The following is a 20,423-nucleotide window of genomic DNA, read 5'->3' on the forward strand; positions in this document are numbered from 1 at the left end:
AGTGGATAAAATAAATCCATGCATATAAAGATTTTAAGCAGATATGTACAATAATCCTGAGTATTTTTAACTGTCTAACCCTGATTAATATAATTGTCTAACCCTGATGAATATCCACTTGGATTTTTTATATTTTCTAATCCTATATACTACTAATGTATTTATCCAGAAAATACTTGAGTTGACTAAGAGAACACAGTTGATATACATACACAGAGGACAAAACATTTATGTCACCATAGTTATAATGTCACAATTCTCACAATTTATCAACAGAAGCTCTCCGAGAGTTGGCTTAGTTGTTAAGAGGATATCCACATTGGCTCAGTATTAAGTACTGGCTGATACCTTCTAATATTGGTATTGGATGTAGAAAAAGTGTGGTTCCTATTTTTAATTCATCCATGAAGCCATTCTCAAGTATAACCAATGAATCTCCTCATATGCGATGATATATAATATCTTTATCATTACAATGCAAGTTCAGTCACCTTGATGTATTACTACCAGACAGTCTGAACTCTTAAAGGGTGACAAGCATTTGCAAAATCATAGTAAACAGAATGAAATGAGAAATACACTATTTCCCTTAAATAGTGCTTACTCATTTCCATATAAGCCTTCAAGATACATTCCACAATTACTAAGCAAGAAAAAAGCCACCGCAATTACTGTACCTCTGTCCTTCAGTTTACCGGCTACAATCCCACGCTTTTCCGCCACAACTCACATCAACAAGATCTCTACATGCCGACGTCCGTCCTAAGCATGCGCAAAGCCTCACAGATCGCCGTCTCCTCTCCCGTTCATTATACACACCATCTGAGAATACTTACACATCAGCTCTCTGTCTCTTTACAAAGAACAAGCCAAGTCGGGACTCTGAGCAGCTGCTGTTCCCTCACTGCTGGGAGAAAGGCATCTAGATTCCTTGCATATCTGAGGACACAGACCTGACCGCAGGCTACGTAGAGTAAATGCCCCCCCCCCCCCCCCCCCCCCATCCTTACCTGAAACACAGCTGTGGCCATCCTCCAAGTGTGTCTCTGAGTGCGCGTGTACTGTTTCTGTGTAAGTAGATCCACTCTATTGCCGCATTCTCCTCAGAGCAGTGAGGATGGCAGCATCATTCTCTCTGGCATGAGACAGAGGAAGGTAATCCAGCCGGAGAAGAAAGGTGTGTGTGTGTGAGTGTGTGTGTGTGTGTGTGTGCGCATGTGTGGATATCCCTGACTTCACCTAATTCTCCCTATACTCCCAACCAGGAAAAACAATCCTTAAGATTATTTTATATAGCAAAGAGTAAAGAAAGGACCACAGCACACTACAAGGATATCTGGAAAGTCTAGCTGCAGGCTACTGCCAATCCCCCTTGCTTCACTCTTATTCACCCTCCCTCTCTTACACTCACACACTTTCTCCCTCTTGTGCTCCTGCAAGCTCTGTCCCTGTGTTACACACAATGCTCCTTTTGCTCTCTCTCTCTCTCTCTCTCTATCACTCTCTCTCCCTTTCTCATGTTCGTGAGCGAAGGAGTGGAAAAAACACAGGCCAAAAGTATACAGCCCGAAATTCCCGAGCAGTGTGTGGGCTGGACTAAGTTTGACAGACAAACCTCCAGCCGCATGAACCCCCTCCCTCTGCTGTTATCGAGTTCTTAGCTTACAGGTTAAACATGAGTTGACAAGCTCGCAGGTCGAACAAGTCACTCAGACCTTGTAACAATCTGAGGAGCATACACACACTGCAGTGCAACATGCTGGAATATCATCATAATCCCATTAATATGGCAGTTACATCTACTTGTATTAAAGTGCTGATGAGTTCTCAATTCTGAGGTGGAAGGTGTTGATTAATTTTGTATAACAGCAGCTATGACAGTAGTTCTGGTTGTAAGGATTATATTAAAGTGCTCCTTCTAACGTTCAGAGTTATTGCTTTGAGAGTTTTCTGTGAGGAGATGTTTATTAAGTATTTTGGGAGGAGTCTTGAAAGAGTCTCCAGTGTCACCCCTTTGTAACACCGTAAAGCTGTAATTAAGATCTTAGAATGGCTTTAATGGATGTTATACACCATTCATGTAAGTATAAACTGCTAAAAATGTAAAACATATTGTGTGTCATTCTTTTTTAATAAAAATTGTAAAATTGTAGTATGAGAGAAATGCAACACTTTGGCAAGTGTAGCTTTTCTAAAATAAAAACTTCAGGGTGGTAACAGTAACTCTGCTTCACACCTGGCTGTATCACACCTCCCCATCATTGATTATTTTCCTATAACGGCGCACCCCCAAGTGTTTTATTTCTTATATAACAGCCATCAGTTCTCAATACCCTATTCACCTCTGTTTGAAAACAAAAAAAAACAAAACAAAACAAAATAAAAAACATTGTAAATCTGTATTTCGCTATCATAAACAGGAGAAAACATGAAACATGATAGCGGTCATAAATAATTAAGTAAAAATTAATCACAGCCCAAAGGTTCTTGTGGAAAGATTTAAACAGTAATGCCTTTAAGACAGACAGGTAGGCAAATATTTGTACAGATGTGTGAAAATTTTTGCCCTCCCCAGTTATTTCCATATGAAGATACCTCTGTTCCTTTTCAAAGGGAACTCAACGTTGCGTGAGCTTCATGCTTTGGGAAGCGCCCTTGCGCATGACCGGTATCTGAAGTCTGTGTAAAATCATGCCTATTTATCGCACATTGTATGACTATAAGATGGTGCCTGCACACCATGTGATCAGATCTTTTGTCTATAGGGCAGTTGCATATCAGTTGTCTGTGTGAACATGCTAAAATTCTTCATTGCTCTCTCTCTCTCTCTCTCTCTCTCTCTCTCTCTCTCTATATATATATATATATATATATATATATATATATATATATATATATATATATATATATATATATATATAGAGAGAGAGAGAGAGAGAGAGAGAGAGAGAGAGATAGTTCAGGAAGTGTGTTACTCTGTGCTGTCATGTTCTAACAGAGAGGGAGGGACACATTTTCTGTGTGAAGTGTATGGGAGTGGAGCGTGCTGTGGCGCAACTCCGCTTCCGGATCTCTTGCTTCTCAGCCGAAGCGAGATATATATATATATATACACCATATACTTACATATACATATGTACATATACATATACAAAAATGTCCCATTTTCAAGAGACTGTATTTTAAAGATAATTTAGCAAAATCCAAATAAGTTTCACAGAACTTTATCGGAAAGGGTTTAAACAATGTTTTTCATACCTGTTCAATGATCCATAAACAATTATTGCACATGCACTTGTGGAACAGTCCTTAAGACGCTAACAGTTTACAGGCAGTAGGCGATTAAGGTCATAATTACAATAACTTAGGACACTAAAGAGACCATTCTACTGACTCTGAAAAACACCAGAAGAAAGATGCCTAGGATGCATGCTCACCTGCATGAACATTCCATAGGTTTGCTGCAGGGAGGCATGAGTCAGTGCCAGAGCCACATGTATGATGCCTAAGATGGTGCTACAGGGAGACAGGAAGGACAGCTGATCGTCCTTGCAGTGATAAATTACATGTAACAATGTGTCCCCCCAGACATGATTTAGAACTTGTAAATGCCTTGGTGGAAGAGTGGGGTAACATCTCACAGCAAGAACTGACAAATCTGGTGCAGTCCATGAAGATGAGATGCACTGTAGTCCATAAAGCAGCTGGCCACACCAGATACTGACTATTACTTTTGATATTGACTCCCCCTTTTTTCAGGAATGTATTATTCCATTCCAGGTCTTGATTGTGGGTATACACAGAAAGCCAGGGGCACCAGGCTGCCACAGTTGCAGCCTGCTAGTGGGCTTGATTTAAAAATGATAATCAGTGCTGAAAAGGCAAAAAGAAGCGGTCCTGAGGGGCCATGAAGGGACGTATAAGGGGACGAGAGGTTGTTAGGGCAGTTAGCCCCCAGTATTACTGTAGGGCTCCCGTAGCCATTGTCATCCCAAGTTTTCACTTTTCACTTTTTCGCAAGCTGTCACAGGGCAATGAAAATCTGATGCTTTCCCTCCAACAAAGTGCGGAAACTTAACGTCACTAAAGACCACCTGGCAGCGTGAAAACTACTGCCAAATGTGTCTCCATGGGTTCTGTCCTTCATATCCCTGATCCCTGGTCCAGGTCCAGTTCATAGCTTGACTCTCCACATTCAGAGGTGTGCTCACCACAGTAGTCAGCACAATGCAGAGCCCAACATTAGCCCAGGAAGTAGATCTCTCTCGGACAAAGGGGCCCTAGAACATGTACTCTTTCTCTGAGGGAGGGAGGTTTACAGCCATTATTTCCTGTTTCACAGAAAAGACAGGGTATGCAGCCAATTTTAGACCTGCATCATCTGAACTGTACTCTTCGGACATACAGGTTCAGGATGTTGATGCTCAAACTTATCGTTCCACAGACTCAGTTCGAGGATTGGGTTGTGATGATGGATCTAAAAAATATGCTTATTCCATTGCCCAGTCACAGGAAGCTCCTGAGGTTCATGTTTGGAGGTAACGCATTTCAATATTAGTTCTTCCTTTCACTAACTTTATTTCCTTGCACCTTCACAAAGTTCTGATTTCACCTCTCAAAGTGCATGGATGCTATGCTGGCTCCTTTATGACTCCAGGACATCCATGTGCTAAACTACCTGGACTACTGTTTAATTCTAGCGTGGCGCAGGAAGTTGGCAATTCAACATCGCCCAGATGAGGAGCTTTGGGGCTCAGGTTGTACCTCAGGGAAAGCAGCTTCTCCAGTCGAGAGCAACTTTTCGAGGGGTTATATGGGATTCAAATATAATAAGGGTGTGTCTATACCCAGCACACATAGGGCAATCCTATCAACATTGAGAAAGATAAAGTTAGGTCCGGTTATCCCCTACAGTCTCTATGGAGACTGTTGGGGCTTATGGCAGCAGCAGACAACGTCATACCTTTGCACATGGGTCCAATGCACATGAGACCGTTCAGTGGTGGGTGAAAATTGGGGGTTTCATTTGAGGACAAAACCCCTGAAAGTAGTCAATGTCACACAGCGATGCCTATGTGCTCTGAGAACTTGGAGGTGTCCCTGGTAGTTTCTAGCCTTGGGTCACACTCTAGTGTGGCATATAAATCACCTAGAATTGTGGAGGGGAGGTTTTGACATTGAGTGCAATGTACATTCAAGGCAACCGCTGAGGCACCCGGCTGAGGCCCGGGGCTTGGAGGCTCTATCCACAAATGGGTGAGTCCATATGGCAAAGGTTCGGCCAAGCGGAAGTGGAAGAGTTCACCTCTGAGGGGACAACATGCTGCCAGTTGTGGTTCACCCTCACTCCTCCTGCACCAAAAAGGGTCAGGGCTGGACACCATGGTACACACATGGCCGAGGTCACGTCTGTACTGTATTGTCTGTACCAGGCTATTCCCTTTCACAGGGATCTATTGTCTCAAGCCAAAGGGTTGATTTATCACCCTTGGCCAGAACTTTTGGAAACTGTGAGTCTGAGGGCTACCTGCTCATAGATTCCAGCCTCTCAACTGAGGTTGTAGATACCATGTTAAACGGTAGAGCACCATCCACAAGAAAACTGTATGCATTCAAGTGGCAACTTTTTTTACTGTGGTGTGAGGAACACCAGCGAGACCCAGTAAACAGCGCAATAGCAGGGTTGGCTCCTTCTACGATTAGGGTCTACATGGCCACCATTTCGGCCAGCCATGCCCCTATTGATGAAATCTCTGTGGGGCAACATCCTCTTGATTCAAGGTTTATGCATGGTGTCAGATGGCTGAGGCCCATCTGCAGTCCACACATACCTTCCTGGGACCTTCTGTGTTCCAGGAAGGTCTGTTAGGCACCCCATTTGAGCCCTTAGCATCAACTTCAGAGAACCTTCTCTAAAGGTAGGTTTTTTGTCTGGCTCTGACATCTCTGTTGCCCCTTCCTGCCTTGACATTGCCCCTGGAGTAGCAAAGGCCTCCCTATATCCTAGGCTGGATTATTCCTAAATGCCTACATCTGCTGCCCAGCCGGTAGTGTAGCAGGCAGTGTTTCTTCCCTGCTCCATTCCTTACACTGGAACAAGGAAGATTGTACCTACTTTGTCCGGTGAGGGCTCCTTGTAATTACGTCCACCGCTCCAGCCATACATTGGAGCAGTTGCTGATCTGCTTGGCAGTGACAGTAGAGGTGATGCTGCATCAAATCAGCGTATGTCTTTTTGGATAGTGGAAGCTATTTCTATTGTTTATGAGGCACACGGTCTCATTATGCCTAGGGGGGTCGCCTCCTCAAAGGCTTTATCTAAGGCCAGCTCGTATACGGTTCTCTGAGATAATATCTCTGCTGGACGGCACTCCCTGGGAGATTCCCATTCGCAGGGATCTATCGTCTCAAGCAAGAGAGTTGATTTATCACCCTCAGCCAGAACTATGGAAACTGTGAGTCTGGCCCCTGAGGGGCACCAGCTCATAGATTTCGGTCTTTCAACCAAGGTTGTAGAGACCATGTTAAATGCTAGGAATGGAAGCTAGACCCAGTGATCTGCACAATGGCTACAGTCCTGAAGTTCTTACAGGAACGTTTCTTGGCAAGGTTGGTTCCTTCTACAATTAGGGTCTACATGGCTGCCATTCCGGCCAGACACACACCTATAGATGGAGCCTCTGTGATAGGCTGTACCCTTAGAATGATGAAGTGGGTATACTCGTTCCCACAGCATGAAGCTCACACAATGTTGAGTTCCCTTTGAAAGGGAATGTCTGGGTTATACATGTAGGTCTGTTCCCTGAGAAGGGAATGAGACATTGCATAGCTTTGTCATAATGGGGCACGCCTGTGAATTGTGTCTGCGCTTCAGACAAAAAGAAGCTGATGATGTGGTTTACAGGTGCCATTTTATAGTCACGGAATGCGCGATACGCCACGTCACCTGACGACGGCAGGCCTATAAATAGGCATGATTTTACACTAACTTCAGTTCCCGGGCTTCCAACAGCGTGAAGCTCATGCAACGTCATGTTGCCTTCTCAGGGAATTTGTAATGGTTAACTCAGACATGTGTAACCCAGCCGTTTTACAATTTATCTACAAATAATAATAATTCCAAGATAGAGCAGGTTGGAAATCAATTAATTGATATAAATTTGATATCTTAGCATTCACTATTTTTGTCTCCATTTTGTCTAAAGTGTCTGGAAACTTGTCAACTGTTTATGCTAAAGTAGAAATGCTACAATCTACTAAAACTAAAAACAGGCTGTGTTTGAGCTTGATTATATTTTATAACCAATTTAAACAAACCAGTATGAAAAACAATTACCAGCAAATGTAAAAGTCATCTATTTTTAGTTATTTTTACCCGCAGGTTGTAAACCACCAAAAAAAAAAAAGACTTTCATCTGAATTTCCAATTATATCATCACTTATAACACATCCAAAACAACCACAACTGAAGGTTACTCAGCTTTAATTACCAAATTATGATGCAGCAGTTGCATGTGGACAGAAAATGCACATACAGTACATAATGCTTGAATGAGCAGATTACATAAGAGCAGATAGAAGATGCATTTAGTAATAGTGCAACAAAGCTATCAATATATCAGATCCTATAGTAAGCTATCTGTTCCCTGTAGAGGGTTGTTAAGAGTCTCCTTGAGTTCTCATTGAGTTGCAAAGGCTCTTTGAAGAGCTTCAGTTAGAAACAAAACACAATAGGCTTACTGTTAAGTTCTTTTGGAGGGGTCTGTTCAGATTACACTCACTTCTCCCTCCCATGTATATCCTTGGCCTTCAAAAACACACTCACTCACTCCTCCACAAAAGAAAAATGGAGTAATTTATATTAGTATGCATGCAGCGTGGTAGGAAAAAAAAGAAGTTGTGAGCAGGTGAGCAAGAAGAGCCTTGGTGAGGCAATACAAATGACTGTCACATTAATATACCAGTTGGAAAGCTATACATGAAACCTAAGAGGAATGAAACAAGAAGAATTAATGAAGCAGCATGGTTTCAGGTACATTTAGTAGGGTGGCAACATCCTAAAAAAAAAAAAAGAACATCCAGTGCTACCAAACCGCAGCTGGTTCACTGTTTAACATTCTGATGTTCCACATGCACCATCTAATCATCAATTGTAATGGTAGGGATGTGAAAGCAATACTTAAACCTGCACTAAAGGGAAAACACCTTTTTTACAAATGGAAAAACATGTGCCATTATTGTTTGGTGATATTGAAATAATTATACACAGGATATGAGCTTCAAAGTGAGATGTCTGCCATAAGTGTCCTTATAGTTGTGCTCACCAGATGTTTGCGGTGTGCTGCGAGAAGTCTTTATCATTATTAACAACAAGCTCAATGAAAGAAGAAGAAAAAGAAAAGGAGTGGATGGAAAGAAAGCATGAAAGTTATCTCTCTGGAATAAAAAGAGACAATAGTGTGTTTCATGAATAGCTTGAACTAAAACAGTTTAGGACCTTTTGTTCTTAAAAAATAATAATAAAAAAAGATTTTATCCCTATTTGGTCATGAGAGGAGTGCATGCAGCACTGCATGAGGAAGTGTTCTCCTGTAAGGTGCTGGCATGTTATGAGTCTGACATAGTTCCTGTGTCCTGGCTTTTATTATCTTTTATGATCCCTGTGGTGCTGCCTGTAATAAGACAGCTACGGCCATTACTAAGGCTCAGGATGGTGGTTAAAGTGTGCAACTACATGTAAGGAAAAACAAAGCTTAGCATGGCACATCACACAGAGAGACAAGGTGAAACAGAGAAATGATGTCATGTGTTCCAAGAAAATCAGCAGGGACACACTGTGGGAACATTGGTCACAAAGATTTATCTTGCTGGGAAATGCAGTAAAATATCAAAACCCCAACAGAGTGGCAAACTTCACCAGCATACAGCTTTCGATAGAGCTCTCAATCATGCAACGCTCAATCACAGTGCATATGCAGAGCACCATTTCACAATACACGGCTAATTAATTACCCCACTGGTGTTAATTAATATTGATTAGTTGGCTTAAAATATGGACGCTGTCCCCTAACTGAACTTGTACATGGCTATCTAATGCAAACTATATGAGAACAAAAATATTACACTATAAGGGCTTGTGAGCCATTTTAGAGCTGCATACAATACTACAGTATACTAAAGTTCATCCACAATAGCCAAGCTTAATCTTTAGCAAGATAACAGCATACTCCAGTAAATTAGCCAGCTAATTTAATAATCCTGCTGATACTGTACGCTGTTGCTATACAAGCTTACAAGCTATACTGCACAGCCATTTTCAGCTCTTCTTCAGCCGTGCCATATAACACATCCAGTAATATTTCTTTGTCATATCTGATTAGTGTGCAATGTTCTGTGCATTTATTGTCCTCGTCTCACATGGTCATGTATTTGCATTTCATGTAGTCCTGTGTATTGTGCTACTGTACTGCGTGTTGCACCATGGTCCCGATGACATTATGTTGCAATTTACACAAGTAATGAAGGAATAACTATAAAACCCACCTGACTTGACTTCATAACATGCTCAAAGCAGGGTCACACATGCTTCACGTTAATACAAGCAGATGTCGTTTTTGATATCGGATTTTGTAACTTGTTGCTATGAACACCTACATAAGAAAACAGCTGAAGGATTTTTATTGAGAGTTTTGTTTTTGGAAACAAATGAAGGAAATTATTTTCCACAAATCTTTTTTTTGTTTTGTTTTACCTTTTTTTTTTCTTCTTTTTTTTGTTATACAATCAACTATTTGTTTCTTTGAGTAATTATGAGCTGGTCAGAGTTGTTGAAATACTAATGATCTGTGATGATCACAGTAACTGTATACATGTCTTAGGAAAACAGTCTGTTATTGTACTACAGTCCCCTCAGAAACTATTGGAACTTCAAGGCCAATTTATTTGTTTTTGCTGTAGACTTAAGACATTTTGACATTTTGGTTTGAGATCAAAAGATGGATATGAGATGAGAGTTTAGGATTTCACTTTGGCAGAGGTTAATCTTGGTTCCAGAACTTCTGTGGCTTATCTCTATATTACTTTGAGAATTCAAATCTGGCTTTCTGATTCTTACTGCTGGTGAGTGTTGTGATCACTGGGCCCTATTTCTGCTCTCAAAGTCTGCTTTGAATGGTGGATGATACTTTCACCCCTACCCTGTGGAACTTGTTGGTGATGTCACTGACTGTTGTTTTGGGGTGTTTCTTCACAGCTCTTACAATATTTCAGTCATCAGTTGTTGTTGTTTTCCTTGGCCAACCCATTTGGAGTCTGTTGCTCAATACACCAGTGGTTTCTTTCTTTTTCAGGATTTTCCAAATTGTTGTATTGGCTATGCCCAATGCTTGTGCAATTCTCTTATTGATTTTCACTTTTTTCTTAGCTTCAAAATGGCTTGCTTTTCTCCCATAGACAGCTCTCTGATCTTCATGTTGGCTTATCATATTTAACAACAATTCAGTCTTCCCAGGTGAAACAGAAGGCAAAAAACAACAGTAGATGTCCAGAGCTATTTATTGTTTAAACAAACAATCTAACAGGACACACCTGACCAACAAGAAACCCCTGTCAGTCACTTGTTCCATTATATTTGCGTGGTCTGAAATTCAAATTGGGTGGTCTAATACAAAAGATTCTATATTTTATTTTGTTTAACATGACTAGATGTAAATACCAGGACAAAAAAGCTGACATCCTAAACTATCACCCCATATTCATTCTTTGATCTATATCTATCTGTCTATCTCTCTCTCTCTCTCTCTCTCTGTATATATATATATATATATATATATATAAGGTGGGATGTTTGGGGACCACGGCAGATTTGTGATTTCGAGATTTTACTCGAAAATTCATTACATTGATGAAGTCAGCATAACACATGAACACTGAACATAATTAAGATGTTTAGCACCCTTATTAGGGCACCAGCCAATTCCCACCCATCAGTCTGCTCTCCTCAGTAGGAGAGAAACTTCTGGATATCTGTGTGAGGAAGAGAAATATTTGCCCTTAATTATTTTCTTTTAATTATTTTCCGAGCTAAAGCTACCTACTCAAGCAATTAAAGAATGAGGGATGAGGTGGCGTATATCGGATTAGCTGATGAGCTATATATCCTGCGGGAACTGAGCTGATTAGAAAGTTGTTAATCAGGCGAGCGTGAGATGGGCCAGGCTCTGACACAGCTGCCTCTAATGCTGAGAAATCTCTAAAGGTTATTCATAGGAAAAGTGAAGGCAGAGATCCTTTCTTGATCAACACCAGAAGGTTTGAATGTTAGACCAGCAGTGAAGTAGTGCTCTGGGGATTAAAGTGATGACACATGATGAGAGCACAGCCTTATTGCACCATTGATACTGAGTTCACTGCTGGCTGATGGAACAGGACATGATATTAAGCCAATGGACAGTTTGTACTGTTCTTTCTTTCACTTATCACACCAAAAGATAAAAGTAGAGGGTGGGATTTGTTAATGCATTTATCTCTTCTGCCTTGCTGTCATGTGTACTAACGAGAGTGGCAGAGATCATCAGATAAAGAGCATAGCATAGCAAGTACTGTAAATAGAATATAATGGTGGTTGAAATCATATGTGGCATTTTGAAATTAGCAGTTGTCATGAAGAACAGTAAACAGTCCTGTGAAAATCTACTGTATATACTGACAGACTGCTATGTTTTTCCACCTACAAAAAAAAAAAAAAAAATTCCCATGGAAAAAAGGCTCCTGATCTTTGTGGTCAGCTAAGGATGTTCTGACCAACAAAATAAACTCCACCTTGCCGAGTGCTTCCAGTCCACATAAAATCAATTTGCAAACCATGCCACTGCTTTCCTAAAGTCTGTTTCTAATAAGACCAATAGGACTAATTGGCGGTGATTGCCTCTCTTTTCGCTGTCTAACTTTTCCCCCTTCTCTTTACTCTTCTCTGCACTCTTGTCTGAGTAACAGCCTCTGCTCGTGCTCGCTTGGCCTGCTGTGTACATTCTTTCCACGTCTTGATTACTCCTCCTTGCCAAAGGTTTGGGCGTTTCTGTTTATCTTCTGTATCTAAGACCGCACCACTGAGTCAAAAGAATGAAAAAATGCTGCACAATGAGCAAAGCATGAATACAACAAAACATTAAACTAATACATCCCAGTGCACCTGAGGGACTGGACTGGACGCATCAGCTGTGTGGATAAAGCTGTGCTCTTTCGCTTCCCGGCTGAGGAGAGATCAAGGACAAAGGCCATCTGCAATCACTTTACACGGACAAATGGGCTGCTGTGCTACAAGTGTTGTTGATCAGCAACTAACACCCCTTATCATCTGTGCACATGGTTTAAAGGCCGCCTCCTACAAGTCCCTTATGTATCTCTCTCGCTTCTGTTTTTCCTAAGTAACTAAAAGTAAACTGTCTGGCATACTACACTATAATGTTGTGCATGTTTTATAACTAGCTTCATTATAAGCTCCAAGATCTCATAAATTAAATGGTAAATGGCAGACTTATATAGCACTTTACACTGTCTCTCATTCACACACACACACACCAATGGTAGCAGAGCTGCCATGCAAGGTACTAACTTGCCATCGGGAGCAACTTGGGGTTCAGTATCTTGCCAAAGGACACTTCAGCATGTGGAGTCATGTGGGCTGGGAATCAAACCACCAACCTTACGATTAGTGGACAACCCACTCTACCACTTGAGCCACAGCTCATGCTATCTTAATTACTAGCACTTATCATGGTCATATATTGACAAATTCTCCAAGATGCTGTGTTTTGTTGTACAGTTGCTGTAAACTAGCAGAACCCTGGTCCCCAAACAAGACAGACTCATGTTGGTTGTGCCAAGTTCCTTCCATCACTATGATGCAAAAAGAATTTGGATTAGTCCAACCAGGCATCCACTACAACAGTCTAGTTTTAAAATCTCACTTCAAACTGAAGACACGTTTTCTTTAATATCAGTACTCAAAAATATATTCTTATTTTTTGTAGCACTTTTGAGAGAAAGCTACAGTATGTAATGTCATTCTACACACCAGTGTGAAATTTGGAAATGATCTTTCAAACATGGTCTCATACTCAAACTCAAGACCTGTGAACAGATGCCAAGGTTTACATAAAGTAATAATATGATAAAATACTAACATTAGTATTAATAATATTTAAGATAAACAATTCTTCCACCACGCAATGTAGTCCATTTAAAATTTTGTTGCTATGCAACATAACAAGCAATCCATTTTTGTACATCAATGTTTGCACATTCCTGTCAATATATTTCATATTTTAGATCTTATTTCTATTATTATCATTCATTTCTGATTTTTATTTTAATTTAGTATTTAATGCACAGTCTAAAATGGAGTAGGCCAGATTTTCATTTCACTGCAAGTTATATACTGTATATAACTATGTATGTGACAAAGTCTTGAAATCTTGAAGCAAGAACAAAAACAATATAATAAAATCCAGTGTTCAATATAAATAATAATTTGATTTAATACTAATAATATTAACAATCAATTCTTCTCTTTTCACTTTTAATGTGTTACTACAGGTCACACTGTAACTAATAGTAACTCATTTTTATTGGTTTAATATAGAATCTGGTTGTGGGATGCAGTCATGCTGTAGGTGTGTGTGTGTGTGTGTGTGTGTGTGTGTGTGTGTGTGTGTGTGGGGAGTATATTACCATGGCTATAAATGCGGACAAACCAATCAGATTTTAGGGCAATACTATCTGTTTTATAATTACAAAGAGATTAACATGTGTGCCTTTTTGTATAACATAATTCATTAAAAACTAAACAAAATCTAACATTAGTAACATTGTACAAATTTCGGATCAAAGTTTGGATCCGGTTGGATTTGGTTGGTTGTGGTTTGTGATCCACCAAGTGTCTTCATTTACTGGATCCCTGATGATGGTAGCTTTTTGTCTGTGTGATAAACATTTGACCCTTGAAACAGAAAACCATAATTTGGTATATGGTAGAACCAGCACACCTAGCAACAACTATCATGCCTCATACAGTCCTACTTGATTTGCCCATTTCAAGACTCAATTAGCACTAAATCATGCAAGAAACTGTAACATATGTCTTGTTAGAAAGTGTTATGTGTGTGAAATATTAAATATTACAAAAATAAACGGTAGATAGTAGTATCATATTGAATATCACCCAGTGAGCCTCATCATTATAAATGGACTCTGTGTGTGTGTGTGTGTGTGTGTGTAAGAATGTGCATGGATGCGTAACTTAATTGTCTTCTTTTACAAAGAGAATATGTATGTATGCTAGACTGTGCTCAGTTTCTAAATGATTCAGTTCTGTTTGCTCCCTCTTAAGAATCACTAAGAGGCAGGTCTTATGTTACTTGAAAAACAAAAAGTCCCCTGGCCCAGGTAATCTGTGAAGATTTACTTTCGGCCTTGCAGCTGCTATTCTATCCTTTGCCAAGCTGAGTGTGCCAGGGTCATAACCTGCATACTGCCATATTCACAGCATGACCCCTATTCATATAACATGCATAATGATGCATGTACTATACAGCCCCCCTCTGAGTCATTCTAACAGAGTTAAAGCACCCATGAAAAGTAAGCTCAGGTATTTTAGTTTTATGAAACTTAGGCACAAATTTTGAAACATGAAACAACACAAAAATTTGTCTTGCTGACAATTAGGAGGAAGTGGATTATAAAATTTGGTCCTTAAGCAATCTGTAGCAGCATGAGGTCCAATATAACTAGTCACGAGATGATGTTTAAATTACATTTTTAAAAAGGCAAAAAATGATGAAAGGGATAAAAACTATTTTGGGGCAGTCATTTAGGCCTGAGTAATCAGTTATGTCAAGTGATCGAATATGAGGCCAGAGAATGTCTGAATGATAGAACACATTCAGTGACCTGTAATTCAATAAGATTTGTAACCATTCACGGCACTAGGCTGGAATGATCACGGACAGACCATGAACCATTTTCCAATTTTCAAGTCTATGCCATCAGCTCTTGAGCAACTTTTTCTCAAAATGATAGGAAATCCATGAGGATCGATGAGACCACTAATGCAAGCGAGATAAGTTTACCGATTTAAAATCGGTAAACTTATAGTGGAGCTCCTATGTTCCAAACAACATTGTTTTGCAACAAATAAATTTTAAAAACAAAGGTTTGCCATCATAAATTGGCTTAAAACATTAGGAATATCTTGATAGGGTCAGATATTGTTGAGGAGGGAGCTGCTTACAAATGCTGCAGGATATGGCTTTCACCAATAGAGTTCTTGGGCACACCCTGCTAGGAGGGGAACTGTTTGAAGCCATTGTTTGCAGGAAGAGGTGATTGGAGTCATGCCATATCTTCTGAGAATGTGAAAAAACTTCAGAAGCAGCATGAGACAAAATCAAAGCCTGGGGTGTGTTCCAGAGAAGAAGGGCTACAGGCAGCCAGCTTTGGGTGACGATGGGCAACAGGGGAATCTTTGAATCTTGTTGAAAATCCCTCTATGCCACCCACTATGGGCATACAATGGAGCAGTACACGCAGATTATCACCACAAACCAAGGTTTTTCAATTATGCAATAGCAATAAATCATCCTCAGTGACAAATGATCCTTCTCCCTGGAAACCCTGGAATGAGTGACAGGGCAACAAGCACCAAACGAACCTGAACACAGTCAATGGGACAGGGGCATAAGACAGAAACCTTCATATGGAGGCCACTGAAATGATCGCCTATCCTGACTCTGACTTACTCTTAAACCGAACAGGGTTAGAAACAACAAAGTCTCTAAAGGGCAGTTCAACGAAGGACCATGCACCCAAATAAAACGTGTACACTTGCAACCCACATCAAGTAGATTCTGAGGGAAGCCCGATTTCAGTGTTGCTACAAATTACAAATGCCTGTGTTTTGGAATTAACAACAGCCTTGCAAAGTGAGTGAGGCATGAAACAAAGATGCTAATTAGTGAACACTAAATGCATAAAAAAGAACTGAAATCCTATAACTGTTGCACACCACAAACAAATTGCACAAAGCTAAATAAGCAAGAGAGGATAATTACATTATCTTCTTTTAACTGTACCTGTTTTTGCATGGAACATCGTGCTCTTACAACCTGTGTTGGAGTGGAACAGACCACCCCTGACTATGTGTGCTAGAACTGTAAGGAGGAGCCCAAATACAGGAGAGCTTGTTGATTACAACACCCAAGCACATATAACGGCAAATGAATCGGACTGTCATTTGTGAGAAACCCACCCTTTGAAGAACATGTCTACCTACAGTCGCTAGCTTTATTCTAATTACTTTCACATCTGCTATGGGCTTCTAGGCAACACCAAAATATGAAGCAACATAAATAAATCAACTCCGTTTGCTCCCCAGGTGAGGACGAAACCAGCCATCATAAACGAGGACACATGCTGAAAGCGTATGCCTAAGGCTGCATAAAGAGCTGCGGGGGCGTCAAAAACATGTGGGCTGTAAATAAAATGAAATAATGCATGTGCACTGTTGTCATGCCAGCAGAAGAAAGGAGGTGTCTGGGCTTTGGTATGAACTGAAGAAGGGCAAAAATATGGAACAACATCCATAATCATTCATTGGTTCCGGTTTTGACACACCTTTTGAGTGTGGTATGGGAATGAAATATTGCAATATATTCTATAGATTGGTTTTTGTGTTTACTTTTGTAAGACTTTCCAGTGTAATAATATGAATGTCAATCATAAGGGTTAGCATTTTATACAATTTAATATCAACATTTTTTCAGTGCTTGTTTTCTTTTAGAGCACCTAAATGTGTATCAGTACCACGGAAGGCCAGCTGTGTTCATGACGCACATAAATGCACACAAGCATGTCCTCCACCCACCCAGAACTCACATGTGCTTCACAGCAAGGACTAGATGAATGAGAACCAGGCATTCCTCTGCAGCCATTCTCCAACCAAACCCAGTTCTGAGTCACTGTCATTTCTCCACAATCAAACACAATTCTGAGTCACCATCCTGAACCCATGTTCCTCTTGGCTTGAAAAGCTGCGTCTTTGGATGTAGATCCAGCATCATGTTGCTTGTCTATGGCTCCTGCGTGGCCATGCAGGGGTCAGAAAAACAGTACGTTCGTTCAACGAAAGTGTCAGAAGGAAAAACATGCTTGGGACAGCCAAATTCAGGAGGCTGCTGGCACACAGCATAGCTCCTTGCAGCGTTCATCACATCAGGCAGAACAGGGAGCTGCATCCAGTTCCACCAAGAGGGAAAAGTAATAAACAGAGTGGTCGTAAGTCTCTCAATAGCTCTGACTGCACGTAAAAAAAATAAATAAATAAAAAATGTTGTCTCTGAGCAGGCAACATGGGGTTTAGGAAAAGGACTGGGCCACAGTTAGATACTATGTGCACAATGTCCAATGCCAGGCCAAACAAGGGCAAACATTTATATGGATGGAAAATGAAACAGATATTGGAGTTCGAGAGACAAAATAACTTTTAGCAGGATTTGTTGTGGTGTGCCCATGTTCTCATAGCATCCACTAAATACAATTGAGATTGTTCAATCCTACATGCAACCCAAAGTATTATAAAAGTAGGCTGTGATTGCTCACTGGGTTATTATAACATTTCATAGTATCATTTTCATAAAAGTTATATAAGAACACACAGCAACAACAACATTGTGATTGGTGACAGAACAGCTTATGCCATTTTTACCCACAAGACACCAAAAGGAGCAGCAATTTAGCAAATCACATGTGCAGTTGCGCCTTGGCAGTCTCTACACCATGTGCCCATAAACACAACATTGATCACAGAATTACGTTCCCTGGGACTTTAAACATTTACACCAGACTATTTTTGTGAAGTCATGCATTGGCTGTGTGAAAACTATGTAAACGTGTTTGGCGTAGATGAGAGCAGAGAGCAGACAGATTCTATAAAAAGAATTCACAGATGTTAACACACATTATAGCTGAAAACACAAACAAAGCTGTCATAGCATAGGCATTCTACAGACCCTGTGCTCTACCAAATATGGCTTAAATTTTACACGTGTCAAAGATATGAAGCAGTAAGCTCATATGGAAACTGGAGGTTCTTCATAGATAGTTTCTCATGCAGATTGACTAAATTAGGATGCCAATTCAGAAATGTTTCAGAGGATCAATGTCAATGATCAGTGACATTCCATGAACTGTAGTTTGCATCTGAGCAGACGTTATCTTCCTCATTTTAATTAATCAAATCTATCTTGTATCCTCTAGCTCCTGCTCAGTGAAATGTTGTGAGTCCTACGAATAATTTAGGCTCCCACTTAACCCATCTTACCTTCAATTTAATGATCACACTGAGACCACTGAAGGTGTCAGAATTCGATTCATGTCAGACTTACTGTGATGCAATCCAAGCCAATAATTAATGAACTCAGCATGGACTGCTCGGCATGAAGTCGGTAAATCTTTCATCAGAAGTGGGGAAATGTGCAAGTGATTGAGAGGGGAACACTCAGATGGAGTGCAGACCCACAGAGGTGTGTTTGAGGTGCTGGGAAAAGCCTGTCTATCTGCCTAGAGCTGTGTAAGCTGCACTGCAGGACGCTGTCTGAGCCAGGTCTTATCTTCCAATCCTTTTCCTGCAGCATGGCCTCAGAAGAGCCGCATTATGGACCTTTTACCTTTGTGGAAGAATGCCCAAATAACTGCACAATGGGAAAGAAGTGTGTATCTATAAAGGAGTATGATAATGTTGACAATGTTTGCACACTAGGAAGTATACGTACAGGAAAGAATAAGCCCAAAGATGTTTGTGCAGTCAGAAGCACAAATACAGGAAACAGTAAGGTCATAGATTGGTCAACTTTCATCTTTCCTCTTTTAGTGCTAAACAAACATTAATATACTCCAAGAACATTCGTAACTTATGATGTCATGCCTGCAGTCATGTGCTGTTTGCCTGTTTTTTTTCTTTCTTCTGTCTGCCAGGGGGCCAGTGCCAGTCATCACCTCCGCCTGCCTTCTACAAATGGTCTGAACATTTGTTTTTGGCGGCAGAGGTTAGACATCGGCCATGTGCGAGACGTATCTAAATATGGAAGTAGAGATTTATATCAGTGAAGCCTTCAGATGACTGCAAAATTTGGGAATGTTAAATTGTGAATCATTATGTATGACTCAAACTCTGAAGTAAAAAACTGAAAAGCTGAAAATTAATTTCTTTAGCACTTTCTTTACAAAAAGGCCCTAATACCGATGCAGTTCCATATAAATTACACAAGTGACATTACTGTATTTACTGGGGATATTGTGCACTGTTACAGATGGAATACAGTAGACAGAATGAAATTTTATGTCAATAGACATGTATATAAACTTCAGTACATCAGTACAGCTTGACATTTTAAAGCCTATGTTTTTTATATAATTCATGCAGCATATTTGTGTTCTAACATTCAAACCCAATCAAATCAGATGAATCAATCTGTAATTTGATAAATAATTACAAAGTTGTTCTCCATTTTCTACATATAGTTATACTTTAAAATGAGCTGACAGAAAGAAAACATTATTTGAAAACCAACAGTTGATACAAATGTAATTTCCCTCAACCCTGTTACACCTGAAAGAGATATGGTGTCCTGTAACTCTCCAGATATGCTTGTATGCATATCACATGAGCTAAAACTGCTGATACAAAAGTATTTACATAAGATGAGTTAACGCAATCCATCTGTAACATTACAAGCATCCTCAGTAGTTACATTATAGTTGCCTGTATAATATATGTGTAACTACATACTAGATATTACAGATCAAAATAGAAAAGCTTCAAACAGCACAGGCATAATTGAACAGTGATTGTTCCTAGAATTGGCTTTATCAGTCCTTAAACATTTAGCATTAAATTGGCCTGAAGATATTAAGATATGGAATAGTCTTGAATCTTAAGCCAGAAATTCATCCATGTGGGAAGTTAATAAATGTCTCAAAACAGAGCTCCCATGATTTCAGGCCTCATTTACAGTTTAATCAAGGAGGGCTACAGCATGATGGGTCTGTCCTCTCTGTTCATATTCCATGATGGAAACAAGACACTGTTCCCAGCCAGGACCGAGAGGAAGGGAACTTCCCTGTTCTGCATTATTCCTCAGCACAGCTTAGCTTCCTTCAATTCACTCTACTTCACCTGATAGGACATAATTTCCCCCTTGTTTTTGTTGTGTTCAGAGTGGCTTGGGATGATAAGGTTGTCAGGGCTAATAACTAAAGCATTCCTTATTTCAGGATAACATCCTGACAACACACGTATGTTTAGAGAGTTGTATGCTCTTGGGAAAGTGTCGCTGGTCTCTGGAGATCTGTTTATATACGCCAGGCAC

At 40.2% G+C, this 20,423-nt stretch overlaps 1 protein-coding gene across 9 annotated transcripts in view; it reads right to left on the reverse strand.

The window, feature by feature from the left end:
• Nucleotides 1-20,423, reverse strand: part of tns1b (tensin 1b) — a 192,986-nt gene that overhangs the window by 101,885 nt on the left and 70,678 nt on the right. For 2 of the 9 annotated variants that reach the window (XM_047155887.2, XM_047155884.2), the window contains exon 1: nt 837-971. The exons of 4 other annotated variants lie outside the window; for them this stretch is intronic. Coding sequence is in view for 2 of the 5 variants with exons in the window: in XM_047155883.2 (XP_047011839.1) it covers nt 1,011-1,031 (21 nt within the window). In the remaining 3 variants the exon portion in view is untranslated. Of the gene's footprint in view, nt 1-677; nt 750-836; nt 972-1,010; nt 1,551-20,423 lie in introns of those variants that run through there. 3 more of the 9 variants (XM_047155883.2, XM_047155882.2, XM_047155885.2) reach the window with 3 other exon arrangements.

Source organism: Ictalurus punctatus, chromosome 6 (genome assembly GCF_001660625.3).
Source record: "Ictalurus punctatus breed USDA103 chromosome 6, Coco_2.0, whole genome shotgun sequence".
NCBI classification, from domain to species: Eukaryota; Metazoa; Chordata; class Actinopteri; order Siluriformes; family Ictaluridae; genus Ictalurus; species Ictalurus punctatus.